At 42.8% G+C, this 16,664-nt stretch overlaps 1 protein-coding gene across 11 annotated transcripts in view; it reads left to right on the top strand.

The window, feature by feature from the left end:
* The first annotated feature begins 377 nt into the window (after positions 1 to 377).
* Positions 378 to 16,664, top strand: part of TLE4 (TLE family member 4, transcriptional corepressor) — a 151,359-nt gene continuing 135,072 nt past the window's right edge. For 6 of the 11 annotated variants that reach the window (XM_070375729.1, XM_070375728.1, XM_070375732.1 and 3 more), the window contains exons 1-4: positions 378 to 1,277; positions 2,112 to 2,209; positions 3,273 to 3,336; positions 4,547 to 4,591. In XM_070375729.1, coding sequence (XP_070231830.1) covers positions 1,233 to 1,277; positions 2,112 to 2,209; positions 3,273 to 3,336; positions 4,547 to 4,591 — 252 coding nt within the window. In that variant the 5' untranslated portion in view covers positions 378 to 1,232. Of the gene's footprint in view, positions 1,278 to 1,648; positions 1,823 to 2,111; positions 2,210 to 3,272; positions 3,337 to 4,546; positions 4,592 to 16,664 lie in introns of those variants that run through there. The other 5 variants (XM_070375730.1, XM_070375734.1, XM_070375733.1 and 2 more) reach the window with 2 other exon arrangements.

Here is a 16,664-nt window from a genome sequence, read left to right as displayed (position 1 = left end):
TTCGTTGCATTCATTGGTCCGAGCCACGGACGACGCCCGGGCCCCACGTGGGTTCCAGCCCGGCCGGCTCCTCCCCTCTAGTTCGCCATTTGTCAGCAGTGAAATGATGGGCAGTAACACAGAACGGCGATTAATGTTCAGCCATCTCTGATTGGTTGTTGGAGACGCCTACCGCGCCGGGGGTGGGAGGGACGCTTGGAGAGCCCCCCAAAGTGGTCGCGTGGCCGGCCGGTGATTGTAGTCAATTTGGCTGAATCTTCAGCTACCGTCGCTAGAGGCGGACTACATCTCCCGGGATGCTCCGCGGTCCCTCTGAGGACGGTTGTGAATATGTATCAGAATGTTAATGATTAGCGGCTGCTAAATTTGGTCAAAGAAGTCACCTACACAGAGCGTGTTGTTAGAGCTGTTCTGAGCGGGTGTTTCAGCTGTTGGCTGCTTTCTTCCCCCTCTCACACACTTGTATATTATTTTGAGGTGCTGTTCGCAGAGTTTGAAAGGAGAGAGAATTAAAAAAAAAAAAGCCGCAAGCGTTTCACTCTTTTATTTTTATAATCCCCTTCAATTTGGGGTTAAAAAAAAGACAAGAAAACAGGAAGGAAGAAAAATAAGGAAATGAGATGTGGTAAAAGAAGCTAAAAGGTGCCTTTTAAAAGATCGTTGCTGTGAGGTGAAAAAAATCTCCAGAGAAACCAAAAGCACCGCCGAGACCTCTTCCGAACCAAAGGAGTTTGTGTTTGCTTTTAGGAAAGAAGAGAGAGATCATTCATTCGGAGGAATAACAACCAATTAAAAGACAAATAAAAAAAAGTTTGGAGTGGGACGCCGAGCGAGCCAGCGAGCGAACGGGCGGCGCTGCCGGCGGGCGCTGGGGCGCGGAGCTCGCACTTTCCCGTCTGGGGTGAGCGGCGCGGCCGCGGCACCGGGCTCGGCGGGCGCGCCTCAGCGGAGCGAACGTCGGAGCGTTGCCGCGGGAGACGCGCGCCGGACAATGCCCGCGGCGGGCCAGTGACGCCCGCGGGGAATGCGGAGCGGTTCGGCCGCCCGCACCCAGGCGCCGCCGCCGCGCGTTCTTGCCGCCCGCGTCACGCGAGACCCAGCGGGGGCCAGGACCGTCCGGGCCGCCCCTCGGATCCGGCCGGCCGCCTCCGCCGCCGCTGCCTCCTCCTCGGGGCCATTAAAGCCAATGAGCCGCGCGCCTCTGCCCAGCGCAGCCAACTAAATCGGTTTGGATGATTCGCGACCTGAGCAAGATGTACCCGCAGACCAGACACCCGGTGAGTGCGGGCGGTGGGGGCGCGGGCTTGCCGGGCGCCGGGGGATTCCCCGCGTCGCCCCCTGCGCGCTGAGTTGTGTCTTTGGCCTGAGGGGCGTGGAGGGCGGCCCAAACCCCGCACGCAGCTCGAGAGTCGCCCTCCACCCCCCGCCTCTCTTCTCCCCGGGCGCGGGGGCACTTTCGGAGAGGGGTTGCGGAGAAGCAATTGAGTTGTAGCCATTTTCTTATTGTTGTCTTTGAAGCCCCTGGAAGCCGCGCGGAGCTGTTCGCCGTCCCCGCGCCGCGACTCCTGGAGGAGGGGTGGCGAGTGATGGAGGAGGCGCGACTCCGCGCCGGGGCGGGGAGGGCGCCCTCCGCGGCGGCGCGGCGTGTCCGGCGGCGGCTCGGGAGTGCGGGGCGCCGGCCCTTCGCGCCGCGGGCCCCGGGGATCAGCTAGCCCGCCGACGGACCGACCGGGAGAGTGGCTGCCGCGTGCCCCCTCCCCCGACCTGACCGCGGCCGGACGCCATGGCGCGCGTCCCCCCGACGGGCCAGTTTCGATTCCGGGTGGGGAGGCTGTGGGCGCGGCGCGCCGGCCCCGGGGCCCCCGCCGTTGACGTGGGAAGGGAGCGCGGTCTCGAGCCCGCAGGGTCCCGGGCGGGCGCCAGAACGCGGGGGCCCGGGGCCAGTCTCGGCCCGCCTGTGCGGCCAGGGGAGGGGGCGGGAGGAGAGTTTTCCTCGTTCTTTGCCTGCGATGACACCCCCCACCCTCCCGCCAGTGCCGCGTGGTGTTTTCTCCATCTCTCTGCCTCGCTTCTGCTGTGGGCTAATTAAATATTTTATTGTTGTTCTTTAGGCACCGCATCAGCCTGCTCAACCCTTTAAATTTACAATTTCCGAGTCCTGTGATCGGATTAAGGAAGAGTTTCAGTTTTTACAGGCTCAGTACCACAGGTAAAGATATTGACTTTAGCTGATCCTTCTGTTTGCTTAGCTCTTGTCTTCCCTCAACATACACCCCCGTTTTTTTTCCGCCACCACAAAGGTATTACCATGTTTCCTTGTGGGCAGAAAGGGCAAGTCAAGGCCTCTTTTTCTTAGGCAGGTGTAAAGAAATTAAGCGTTTCGTCCTTTTCCCGTAAATTAAAAAAAAGGCCGAACAATCCAAACTGGGGACACTTGGAAAACGCTGAGGCCAAACTTTCAATATTGATTTATTGGGGCCAGGCGAATGGATGGTTGGGAACGTTCTGGGGCCTTTTGACTTTCTTGGTCCTATTATTCCGGGCTTGATTTCCTTATTTCTTTCTGCCATTCCACTGAAACCGAGAGCCCAGAGCCTTAGGAAGTCGCCAAGGAGGCGATTTCATTACTTTTATGCTGAAAAAATGTTTTCGTCTGAAGAGACAATCATTAGATCTTAGAGTGCCTTTGAAATATTTTTCTTTCGCTGGATTTTTAATGGCTTGTACTGCTTCTTTCATACATTACAGAACCAAAACAAGCCACTGAACCTGATCCACGCCTTGCCCCTGGGTGGTGGTATTCAACTTGTCTCTGTGTTTTGGAGGGAAAAAATAAGACATCATTCATAAGACATGCTTGATTCGTGTTTTCATTAATCTTTTCGTGGAACATTAAGGAAAAAACTCCCTTGTGACATTTTTAGGGGACTTATTATTGCTTGGAGATGTAGGCATTATTGATGTTTATTTCCTCGTTCATATTGTGTTTAGTGAATTTAGTGAATATTCGTTTCTGAATGAGATTCTGGAGTTAATTGGCTAGAGGGTTTTTTTCTTAAGCAAAACCCCCCACATTTGATCCTTGTTGAAAGGACAAGCCGGGACTGGTTCCACTCACCCTTTTCTCTCCTGCCTGTTTTTCCGTAATGAGGGTGGTACTTAAGATAGTTGATACGGTGTTTTATAGGTGATGATTTAGAGGAGGGAATGTGTATTTGAAGGATGTAAGTCAAGATCTGGGTTGTACTTAGATTTCCTTATTTCTTGAACAGCCTGAAGCTGGAATGTGAGAAACTCGCCAGTGAGAAGACAGAGATGCAGCGGCATTATGTGATGGTAAGAAAACTGTGTCGCAGATTCAGAGTACCTATTAGTTTGGGGTACCAAAAGCTAGAAATACGTTCAGATTGCTGGAGGCTGCAGGATTAGAGGATAGTCGCTGTGCCAGTGCAGTTGAAGTTGTGGGAATGCGACCATTAGCAACCTGTAATTCGAGGATGTTATAACTTGCCTCTGACAACCAGCTTTGATTTGAATTTTCAAAAAGTTTAGTTGCACAGGGTATAATTTTCTGTGCTTTGCTTTTACAGATTGAAAAAAAAACAAAAACCTCATTTACATTTCGTTGGGATTCATAGGCAAAATGTTTTTGTGTTAGTGGTTTTCTTTGTTGTTTTATTGCTCTTGCTTCAAACAGCTTTTAACCAGAGAATTTTTCAGTAAACTGTTAAAGTTTTAAATGTGTTTTATTTCTTTTAAACAATGGTGAATAAGAAAAGACACTAGACATCTTTTCAGATTTTTCTTCCCTGTTCTTCCTTTACATTGTATATTCCTAATGTTTGTGTATTTGCGTGTTTTGTGTGTTTTCAGTTTCCATACTGTTGCACTGTGGATTGTTGTAGTCTCCTGTATAACCGATTCGTTCTCCCAGAATTTCTTTAATGCCAGTTATACTACATGTTTAAAACAATCAGATCAGCTTTTTCAGAAGTATTACCAAGTATATTTTTACTCTTGTTCATAAAGGCTCTAGAGTAACTCATTCATTTCCTATCAAGCCTTTTTTCTTTGTATGAATGTATGAACATGAGTAGTGTCCTTAAAATGAGAAACTCTGAAATAGCATCACCGTTTCAAATAGTTCATGTCAAAGCCTCAGCATTTGTATGAGGCGTGTTGTTTTTGTTATGAACTTGCCTGCTGTGCCTAGGAATTAGAGTCCATAGAGTACCACATTTTCATCAGACCTTTGTGAGTCATCCGCTTGTGATGTATAAAGATCCTTGGAGGTGTTAAGAATGCTATGTTTGAGCTTGATTTTCTTACTTTTGTGAGTTATTCTCTTAGACTCTGTGTCTTAAGGTGGCTTTTAGTTTATTAAGCTGAAGATATTCATAGAGTGTTCTTCCTGATGTACCATCATTGGAAGGATGGATATTTTGGTTTAGGTGAGGCTTTTATGTTTGCTTGGGGACATTTTGAACAAACTAGGAAGCTTGTTTGATGAAAGGCTCAAAATTAATTGCTTTTCCTTCTTTGACAGTATTATGAGATGTCCTATGGGTTGAATATAGAAATGCACAAGCAGGTAAGCTATTATTTCTTTATAAGTGTTTTAAATGACAGTAACTGTGCACTTTAGAAAGGAAGTTGTAGGTTTTGCAGTTTGATTCTGCACGTTTTTGTGGCCACCTGTATTTTAAAAGTCCATGTACTGGAGAGAATGCTCTTTATTCAGGTGTGGTTCCTCATCTGTTTAGCATATTACCTTCATTTTAATCATTTAACAATGTAATTTAAAGTGTTTGAATGCATATTAAACTTTGTACACTTTCCAAAGCAGGGTGCTAAAATTTTAAAATGTTTTTCTTTTGAAAGAATTAATTTATTTTGAACATTGCAGACTTGCCTAATGAAAGCTTTTCTTGGAAAATATTAAAATGTAAAATTGTAAATTGTCTGGAGCTTTCCTTGGGTTGGTATGAAAGAATGGATAGAGGGTGAGCTGAGAGGATCAAAATGAAATCTGTGGCACTACAAAAGAAACTGATGTAAATTCCTTGTACTGGCCCCCAGAGGCAACTTAGTTGGTCTTACCAGGAACTGTAACTGTTCCTTCCAAAATTTGCACAGACTACATGAGCCTGATAGGAGGATGTAATAAGGTTCAACACTGGGTCTTGAAATCTAACAGTTCAGCCAAAAAAACAGAAAGAGGAAAGAAAAAAATGATTAGTCCGAAAGTGTTGAGAGGTATGACTGAACCACACTTTTTTTGCAAGAGACTGAATAAAATGGCTTGGTTTAAGTTTCCTAGAAAGAAAAATAGCATATATGTATAAATACTGTTTGGCAATAATAATAATAAGAGACATTTGTTTTAAGTGATAAAGTGCTTCAGATCTGTCTCATCAGCCATTTGGGAATAGGTGTGTATGTGTTTACCTGCTGGAAAAAGATGAGGAAAAACTTAATGCTTTTCCTCTCTTACATTCATGGATTTCATTACCTTCTAAAATTAAAAAATGTAAAATGATCACATACTGTTAAACTCTTCTATGTATGGATTCTTTTTTCAATATGGTTAATTACTACATACTCAAAACATACTCACATCTTTAAAAGATGACTGTTAGACAATAAAATTTGTCTAACAATTTGTCTAACAATTTGAAAACAAAGTTGGGGGAAAAAAAGCGTCGTCACATTGGTTATTTCAGGTACTTTTTTTTTTTAACTTCATGTGCTATTGGTTATGTCAGTATTAGCATTATAGTATAGTTTGTCTCATGTTAAAATTTTTTATTATTTTGGCATCCTTGCCATGTCTGTTCAGATAAGTCATGTAAATATCTCCTGCTTAAACAAAATCCATCAAACTTATGCTTGGGTTAGCTTGAAGCCCCTTAGCTCTACCTTACATAAATAATTCACATGAAAGATACTGTTTGTTAATTGTGCTCAATACATGATGTCACTTTAGATCTGGATCTTGTACATGTCCGTCCCCCACCTCGCCCCTCCTTTTTTTTTTTGGTCCTCATCCACCACCCAGTACTAATTACTGTCTTTTTAAAGACTGGACCAGGTGATTAATATCCTTTTATTTCTCCTCCTGTATCTTATTACCACTTAGTTTCCAGATCTCTTTATACTGTTTACAATTCTGAGAGGCACAGAGCTTGTATTTGGGTGTATGTATTTCTTTTAGGGGGCAGGAGGTGCTCTATAAGATCCCTTAATTTTACACATTTTATACTTCTGTAATTCTGTCATCTTCTTGTCCAGCTGGCCTCAAATGCCACCCATTTAAAACTGAGAATGGAGTACATTTTCCCTTTTTTTCTCTTGCTTTTAAATTCAATCATATCAAGAATCCTGAGGGCAGTTTATCACATTATGAAATACAGACAGCCCTGCAAACCACCTACTTATTATATTTTCTTTCTTTCCCCCCTTAAGCACAGAGGCATATCTGTCTTTATTTGTTTTCCTAGGCAGACAGCCTTGGTTCCTCTTGGCCTCTCTTCCAGATGCACTCACTGGATACCCTCGTAATGGAAAGCAGCAATAAGGCAGGGAAGTTGCCCTGCGGCATAATTGGGCCTAGTTCTCAAGATCGGGTTAGGCTTATTCACTTATTAGATTTGTGTCTCTGAAGGGTTCAAGAGTAGGAGTCCCTGGAGTCCTTGGAAGTACCCTAGTAATTGGTGGCCCTGATATTTGAAACCTTTGTGTGTTTTTTGGTTAATGCTCCTGTTCTTGCCTGCTGCCAGCCACAGAGTATTTATTTTTAGAGAAATTTTTCACTGGAACAGAAAATGATGTCTGTGATGGAGTCATGACTCTGTGACTTAGCAAATTGATAAAAGGATAAAAGCGCAGAGCAGTGACAGGCAGGGTGGGGGGTCCAGTATTCATGGTCCCTCCCCTTTCTGTATGATGTTCGACGTCAGTCACCCTGTGCTGATTCTGATAGAGGACTGTTAAGTGAAACCTATGGGGAATTTGTCATTCTGAAATGAAAGCTAATGTAATTAGTACCAATTAAAGTACATTTAGTAAATTGGATTTAATCTTAATTAAGCCTGCATAATGTTGCCAATTTTTAACAATTATGTTTGAGAACATAATTAATTTAAATTTTGGTAACTGAGTAAATAGCATTAGTCTGGTAGAATTAGTTGTTTTTTTTTTTTTTTAAAGGAGAACTCAGTGACATGACATGGAATTAGAGCATAAAATATGAATCTAATTTCTGGTAATCTTTAGTAGGATCAATAGAGCTGAAGTTGGGAGAAAACCCAAAAAAGTTAGTGTGGAGTGTTCTAGGCTGTAAAGTGAATTAATGTTATGCCACTGTCTTTAAGTTCTAGCATGAAAATGAAGATGATAAGTGGGACATGGTTGGAAATGGCACATGTGATTTCTTCATATGGGATTTTTAAGAATGAAAGAACATTGGCCTTCATTCCCTAAGGATTTCCCTCAGTTGGGTCTTTTTGTTTTTTGTTTTGAATGGGACAGGTACTGGCCAGTGGTTTAGTTGTTACTTTTTTTGTCCCCCCGCCCCCCGCCCCCCATGCTGATTGTTCCTTATACATACAGAGTGGCTTCTAAATGGGTCAGTGACTGTGGGCAGAACGGGTGGTGTCTTCAGTTGATAACATTGCTAAATGCTGCATGTTGCCATCCTTCACCTGTAATGCTGTGATTAAAGAAGAGGCCCTGATTTAATCTGACAGCAGGCAGTTACCACTTTAAAAAGTGAATATTGGATGTAGATTAGGAACAATGGATATGTAAATTCGACCTGTAGGAACTGTAAATGGAGATGAACATACTACATTTCGAGAACATCTATGATTTTCTCATAGTTAATAGTCTGCAACCTGCCAATCTACTTGCATTTAAAAAATTAGCTTAGTATTTGAATTTTAGAAATTGGAAAATATTAGAAGTCTGCAACACTTAGAACTTACATTCTAATGTACTGCATTTGTATGTACATGTCTCTGTCTTTATATATGAATATATACATGTTTTGGAGAAGGAAATGGTGACTCACTCCAGTATTCTTGTGTGGAAAATTCCATGGACAGAGAAGCCTGGTGGCCTATGTCCATGAGGGTCACAGAGTCAGCCACAACTGAGCAACTGAGCACCCATACGTGTTTAGTTTGCACATATATGTGTATATATAGTTATTATTTTTTTCCAATCAGAGCAAGCAAACTCCTGTTTCACTATAAGCCATGTAAATTTTATTACAAGACTTGGGCCACAACCATTTGAGTGCTGCTAAAATATTAATTGAATAGAAATGAAAGGGCCTTGCCAACTGATAGGATATCATAATCATAGCCTCTCTGGTCGATGGTAAATGATGATAAATGACATTAGGAACCTTTTAGCAAATTGTAATAACTACAAGGAGGGAAGCAGTATGGATTTGCATTATATCTGATACCCTCTAGTACCAAGTGGATTGCCAATACTGCTTGTTTAGCATTTTCTAAGGGCAATAGGATATTGATTTCTGACTTACAAGGAACAGCTCTATTTTCACCATTGAAAAGTATTGCAGGTTGTTAAGAAGAAATTGACTTGAAGAGGCCGACTGCTGCCCATCATGGAGCAAATAAAGCAAAACTGCCGAAGCATGGTGGAGCAGGGAGACGGGCCCTCAGCAATTTGTTGCTATTAATTTACCATGCTCGACAGCAAATCAATCGGCATCTACTTCATCTGCTGGAGAAAATGCTGTCCAGGGCAGATAAAAGGCTCGGCATGGTACAGAGAATAGACTGGATTGGCCAAAAGGAGGCTGCAGTTAATGTGTAAATAAGTGAAATCAAGGCCACAGTTGCAGAGGAAGCTGTTGTTAATTAGGTTGGTGCTTTTTCGTGAACTATTTTAGAAAGCACCCGAGGATTTGGAGAGTAAAAAGAGATTTATTGAGGTTGAAGTAATACACGACTGGCCTGGCATTCCAGCCTTGAGTGTACTTGATTCTAGGGCGCAGTAAATTTATCTGGGGACAGTGCTTGCAGTGGAAGCAAGCACTTTGTTTAAAGTTCTGTTTAGACCAGGTTTCCCATAAGGAAACTTTATTTGTGAAGCTTTACTAATTACTTGTACTTGTCTTAGACTGTATATGCTTGGATTGGAGGAGTAGATGCAGGAGTAGGTGTTTGAGCATGTGGGAAAAAATATGGCTGTTGTCTTCTTATGTAGTGACAGGTTTTCAGGAATGAATGTAATTGAACTCTTGTGTAATAATGAAAGGGAATTATCGAAGGTGGGATGTTTTAGCGCAAAGTAACTTAATAAACCAGTGAAAATTTTGCTGCCAGAACTTTCTTTTGCTGTATAAACCTTAGGAAATAATAATCTAGAGGGGCTAAACAGTGCCGGACACTGCTGGACCAGAAATTCTCAAAGCGAGATTACAAGTGAAATTTCAGTAATTGTGCGAAAAGCTCAAGATATAATTAGGAGAGCATGGAGGGGAGGGGACTTGTGTTTTTGTTTTTCATTAAAGGTTTAAAGCCATCTCTTCTATTTTATGATTACTTAATCCTTCAGTAGTATTCTATAATTAACATGAACTAAAGGGAAGTCATTGGTGATAATTTTTCCCCTGCCTCTCTGATTGGACATTTTGGGATGAGGGCTGCTGCTAAGTCGCTTCAGTGGTGTCCAACTCTGTGCGACCCCATAGACGGCAGCCCACCAGGCTCCTCCATCCCCGGGATTCTCCAGGCAAGAACTCTGGAGTGGGTTGCCATGGGATGAGGGCTAGCTTCAGTTTTATTTTGTAAGTGTAGATATATGTAGATTTTAAGTAAATTTTTCCCCCAAATTTAGAGGATCTAGTATTTGGACAGTTGAAACCAAGTGTCAGTGCCTTGGGCAGGGCACAGGAGCTGTTATTTTACATGTCACTGGACCTTCAAGAGAAGGAGGTCTGGAGGAGGAAATTTAACCAGTCAAGGTATGTGCATAATTAGCATTTTCTGGATTGTGTGGATTTCCCCCTTTTCTCTTCTTGCATGTTGGGTTCTTTATTTTCTTTCTGAGGTTTTATAGAATATCTGAAGATTTTTCACCTGAAGCAGTGATTGTTGAATGGAATTGGAATTTCCTTTCAGTAGACCTGAATGTTCATTACGTATCTGGCTTGTGCTTATAGCTGATCTGGGCACATGGCCAGAATTCTTTAATTCTCACAAAGATCCTAAGAAAGGGATTATGACCCATCAAGGAATGATTAAACAGAATCAGATCTGCACAAGGTGATACAGTTATTAGGTAGTGGATTCTGGATTTGAGATGAATTTACCTGGAAGGGTGTTTGTTGGGGGATGGGTCTGCCTTTGTTTGGAGATCAGGCCCCAGCACATTTCTGGAATGGAGAACTCCTGGAAGGCTGGGCTAGTCCTTGGGTTTGCCCTTGAGCCACTGCACTTTGGGCTTATACCAGACTCCTGGAGTGTGGGGGCATTCTCTGCATCTCTGCCTGGAGTCGGGGCCAGAGGCTTGGCCTGAGCTCTTTCTCCATCTAGACTGCTTTCAGTGGGTGAGAGGGCTAGGGTCGCGTTCGCCTGGAGTCTCCCACGCATGGGGGCGAAGAGAGCTGCTTATTTATCAAGATGAATTTGCTTCCTCCCTGGGTAACCTATTTCTCATTTGTTTACCAACTTGCTTTTCCATTTAACTTTTATCTTTTCCTTGTGGCCTCTAAAACTATGCCTGAAGACAACGGGCTGTTTGTTAATCACCATCTTGTGGGTTTTTGAAGGGGGAAGCTGGGAGGGGAAAATGTGATGTTTTGTGGCCTCTTTGTAGTTCAAAAAGAGGTTCTTAGATGCAGGAAATCGCTCACAACTCAAAATTTTAAATGAAGGCAAATGTTTTGCTTATACTGTTAAAAGACTTTCTTTGCAGCATTCAAATGAAGGGATATTTCCTTTCTCAATGTCCCTTAGTCCCTACTGGATAGTGCTTGTTTTTGTTGCATTTGTTTTATTTGCTGGACAAAATTCCTTGTATTCTAAATGATACTAGTTTGAGCCGGGTTGGATTAGTGGACTGAGGGATAAGATGCATCTTTTTAGGTGCTGTTCCAGCGTCAGTGAGGCCGGGATAGTGCAGGTGCTGGCCATTGGTTCTTGCTTTCTTCATTTTGTCTTTCCTAGAATTGTACTTTTTTTTTTTTTTAACTTTTTGTTTTGCACCATAGACTAGATAAAGGCAATTGTGAATTAAATGTTTCAAATGTGTGGTTAGAAGCAATTTGTGTTTGTTTTTAGTGAGAATGTTTTTATTTGACTTGACTGGATAGACTGGTTTATGGCTTCAGGACAATAGTAATCACTTGATGGCTCCAGAGCCAGTGAAAGGGATGTGAAATTTAGATGTTTTCCCTTTTTCCCTCCCCACACCTCCTCTTAAAAACCTCTAGTACTTTAGCCGTGGTGGCAGATCTAGTGGTCTCGTGGCTCATTTACCATCAGTTCTGTGGGCTGGGCTGTTGGAGAGAAGTGGGAGGCAGCGCGTGTAGGTGCGAACGATGAATATTTACACTGATGATGACAGTTCGCGAGACTGAGGACTTGACTTGTTCAGAGTAAGTTCACTGAGAAGAGAGTTCATGACTGTTTACTCCTAAGAGGGAAGGGCCTGAGGAGTTTTAGTCAGAAGCAAAAATTAGAGTCATTTTGATGTGGCCTTAGTAACAGCTGTCAGTGGTAGTTGCTTTCTGTCTGTAAAGAGGGATTTGGCTGGCAATCATCAATGCAAATCTATATGCCCTCTCTGTTTTCACTGGACTTGACCTAGTGTTTATGCCAGGCTTGACAGTTTCTCTACCCGAGCCCAGCTTTCCTCAGAGTTGCTGTGTGTAACCGTACTCCATCCAGGGGGACAAAGGGAAGTGTGGGTTTTCTTAGCTGGATTGTCAAAAAAGCAAAAGAAGAACATTCCCAGATGCCGCTCAGGTCCTCTGCCATCTGGTGTGTGGGTCACTTTGTCATCATTTTTGAAGATTTTGCCCACAAATACTTCACAAGTTGTGTTGTGGAGGGAGCTTCTGTGATAGATGGAGAGAAATGCTGGCAGCCCTCCTGGGCTCCACCTACAACCTCTCCGGCCTGCTGTATCTCGGCCTGCTGTATCTCGGCCCCCATACTCACCCCGCAGCTTAGGCAGGAGAGGTGGAGCCAAGGAAGGTGGATATTGACTTTCTGATTTCCTAGCAAGCTTCACTTAATTGTTATTCTAATTGGGATTGTGTTCTTATTTTTGAAATACATATTCTGCTTCTGAAAGTCTGGGTTATTTTGGATAAAGAATCTGAAAATGCAAGGAAATATAACTGAAAGAAGAATAATTGTAGAAATTACGAGCACTAGTTCCCTGTAACACCTTTCTTTACAGAGAGCTTAAGGCGTTTTATATGTTCTCCTTAATCTTCCTGATGTTCCTGTAAAGCAAGTAGCAAGCTTGGATCCCTGTATTTAGTTTTCAGTGGAGTCCCCGACAGTTTGCCAAGCAGTGTCATTCCACTGGCCTCCTTGAACAGATGACACCGGGGCTTAAGGGCTTAAGGGACTAGCCTGGTGTCACAGTACAGGAGGATCAGCACGCGGGCTGGTAGTCCAGGGTTCATGCGGGTCAGCGGGCGTCCAAGGTGCTGCTGGCCGAAAGGGAAACAGTAGGTTTCTTGACTTTCCTCTCAGGGCTCCCTGCACTGACCGCACTGTTCCCAAACACCAAACAGTGCACTTGTTTCTGGGGTGTTCTTGGCTGTATGCAGCATGAGAAGATGGGGATGCTCCTGGCCCTCCACAAAGTGTTAGAGTGTTGCCAGAGACCTGGTCCCTGTGTGTGTGTGAGCACAGAGCCTCCCTCTCCTCTCTGCTGTTTCCAGAGTCCCGGCCCTGCCAAAATGGAGGCTTGGGATCGGAAGTTAAAATACGAAGCCTAGAGCTCCACTGTGAGCACAGCGCTTAGTGAAACTGCCTGTGTTCGCATTCCTTAAGTATACTGTGCAAACACTAGGTATAAACTTGTTTCTCGCCAGCCTCCTTGCTCCCACTTGAAATTAAGGCTCTGTGAGAACAGGGGTGTTGATGGCCTCTGCTATGTCCCTGGTGCTGAGAACTGTGCCTGCCACACAGTAGGTGTGCGTGAAATATTTGGTAAATGAGGGAGTCCCTGCATTCAGATCGAGGGGGCCAAGAATGTGTACGGTATTTTTAAGGGTGTATGGAGGTTGTAGGATAACAAACGTTGAGCTTCCAAGCCTAGTAAGGCCTGTGGTGCCTACGGACTAAATTTGTGGAAAAATGACAGGAAAGATGAAGTAAAAAGCACCTGAGTTTGGTTTGCTTTTTAGGAGCAAGTTAGGCTAGTTAAAGTAGAATACATGTATTTTAGCATGTGGGATTTGCCTTCTTAAAGATGGAAACATGAATCTTCCCTAACTGAATTTAAAATTCAGTTTGAACATCCCTCTCTCACTTGTCAGAGTGTATCTGAAGAATTCTTTTACTATTAATAGGTCTGTGTACTTGTGGTTTGAGTGAGTTTGGGGAGATATTGATCTTAGCCATAGTATGGTATGCTTTGCTAACTTCAAATCAGTAAAAATGCAAGCTTCTGCTTCTTTTCAGGGGACAAGGAAATGAAGATATCTTAGTTTTTTATTGGTGGAAAGGGTACCATGTCATTGAGAGTGTAAGAATCCTAATCATAACAATAAGTGATTTTAGAGAGCTTGTTTAGAGGTAATATTTTACTTATTCTCACAATAATCTTATGAGGTTACTGCTCTATATTATCATTGTTATTTCCATGTTGTTAATGAGGAGGCTGAGGCGCATAGAAGTTAAATAACTTCTTGAAATCAGCCTACCAGTAAGACAGATCCTCGATTTGACTCAATTTCAGATCACTGGTGTGGTAGGTATTTCTGTCGAATCTCCAAACATTTCAGATGCTGTTTGGAATACTCTCCTGTGTCCACCAAAGTACTTTCCTGAATCAGGGCTTTCAGATTCCAGTTCTGACCTTGCCAGTACCCAGCTGTGTGATGTTACTGAGTACCTTAACTTCTCAGCACTTTGCTTTTCTTAGCTTCAAATAAGAGTGTAAGTAAACACTGAGATCTCTTAGTTCTTTTGTCTAAAATGACTCTTCTGGTTATTTTCTATGACCCAATGGACAGAAATGGAGACTTCTTTTCAGTCTCAGAAAGTCCCTTTTAACACCTATTTTCAGAGGTTTTTGTTTTTTTAAACTCCAAAATTAACCTATTGTATTTTATATTTTATAGGATACTTTCTCATCCATGATTTTATTTAGATTCCAATACTGTTGCTAAAGCATTTCCCCATCTTTTGGATGAATAAAATAAGACACCAGTTTTAAATGACAAACTCCCTCAGTTAATTTGCGGATGGTTCATAATTCACTGGCTCCCTGAAGGCCATCATTCAGGCCAGAGTAATGTTGATGCACAACTAGAATAGTTATTGTAAAACATGTAATATTAATGTCATATGGTTTCTTCTGGTTTTTTTTTTTTTTTTTTTGCCATGATACACATATTAATAGTTCCCTGACTGGGGATCAAACCTGGGCCCTGGCAGTGAAAGGCCAAGTCCTCAGCGCTGGACCACTTGGGAATTCCCTAAAATTAAATATATTTTGTATGTATATAATTCTAGTGCTGCTTTAAAGTGATTTGTTTTTATACTTTTCCTTTGGCGTATATAGTGTTGGAAAAGCATTGGAAAATTTAATCATACAGCTTCTGAAATCATGTGAATTGAAATGTGGTCCAATAATTTTCTCCTAAAGTGCTAGAGGAGAATATGTAGTAGTTTATTACCTGTTGTGTAATTAGCTCTGGTGGCTCAGCAGTAAAGAATCCACCTGCCATTGCAGGAGATGTGCGTTTGATCCCTGGGTTGGGAAGATTCCCTGGAGAAGGAAATGGCAATTCCTTCCAGTATTCTCTGGGAAATTCCATGGACAGAGGAGCCTGGCCAGCTACAAATCCTTGGGGTCACAAGAGTCAGACACAATTTAGTGACTAAACAACAACAGCAATTAGCTCCTGGGATTAGTTACGCTTCCAGAATCCAGTGTAGATGTCAGTTTCTTTAGCTGAGGTTTACCTTGATGGTACTCAGGGTAAAGCAGGCCTGTAAACTGGCTTACAGTGAATTTGAGAGCTTAAGTCACTGGGTTTCTTGCATTGTCTTTTACTTAGAGTTAAGTTTGGACTTTTCAACTTGGCTTATAAGTTAACTGTAGGTAAAAAAAAAAAAAAAAGGGGGGGTGCGAGGGGGAAATGTATAATCTTGGCCTTTGGTGAATGAAGGACATAGTAGAGATCAGGTTCCATCACTAAGGTGTGCGCTCCAAAAGAGAAGGTGGTTTGTTCCTGCTGTGTCTGACACCTGAAAACAGTTTTTGGAACTTAACAGAGGAAAGGCTGAAACAATTGAAGGGATGGTTTAATTCTTCATTTGTACTGCATTTCCTATAGTGGAATGTCAACCACTAGTACATGAGCTTTATTTCTGAGCTCTTAGGCAGGACTCTGCCACAGGCCCTTGAGCTGGTGAGGGGAATTTTTTAAATTGAGGATTGGATTCATATGGTTTTAAAATGACCAGCGTTAGCAAAAGGTCTATTCATAATTTCATTGCTTGACATGTAGTGGCATGCTGTTCAGTTAAGGTTTTGAATCAATTCTATGTGTGATGAAAAATTTTTTTTAAGAATTTTTGTTTGAACAGTTTTAGGCTATTGTAGACAGAAAAAAAAAAAAAAAAGAAACCAAAAAAATCCTACTATTGCCAATATTTTACCACCTAGAACCATGTGCTTTGTTGCTAATTCCATAGGTATGGCCACATATTATGTGTCTTTCTCTAGGTTAAGAGAGTATCAGTGACTCTGTGTAGGTACAGATTGTCCGTATGTATTGTTGTTCCTTAGTTGCTGAGTCATGTCCGATTCTTTTGCAACCCCGTGGACTATAGCCTGCCAGGCTCTGCTGTCCATGAGATTTCCCAGGCAAAAATACTGAAGTGGGTTGCCATTTCCTTTTCCAGGGGATCTTCCCGACCCAGGGATCCCAGGATCGAACCTGAGTCTCCTGCACTGGCAGGCGGATTCTTTACCAATGAGCCACCAGGGAAGTTTGTCCATATGTGTACCTTTGACAAATATTAATGATAATACCAGGTAACAGTTAAGCACCTACTGCAAACCAACAGGTGCGCTAGATGTTTCAGATGTATTGATTTAAGTGAAGTGAAAGTCACTCAGTTGTGTCTGACTCTTTGCGACCCCATGGACTGTACAGTCCATGGAATTCTCCAGGCCAGAATACTGGAGTGGGTACCCTTTCCCTTCTCCAGGGGATCGTCCCAACCCAGGGATTGAACCCAGGTCTCCTGCATTGCAGGTGGATTCTTTACCAACTGAGAGCCACAAGGGAAGCTCGTTGATTTGTTTAAATTATAACCCTTAATTAAGGAAGGGATCTGGTTGCCACCATTGTGTATGAGGAAAGTAAGGTAAAGAGAAGCTAAGAAATTTGCCCAGGACTTTACAGGGTATAAGATGCAAGAGTCAGC

The sequence above is a fragment of the Bos mutus genome, chromosome 8 (genome assembly GCF_027580195.1).
Source record: "Bos mutus isolate GX-2022 chromosome 8, NWIPB_WYAK_1.1, whole genome shotgun sequence".
NCBI lineage: Eukaryota > Metazoa > Chordata > Mammalia > Artiodactyla > Bovidae > Bos > Bos mutus.
This window is presented reverse-complemented; position numbering and strand designations above follow the sequence as displayed.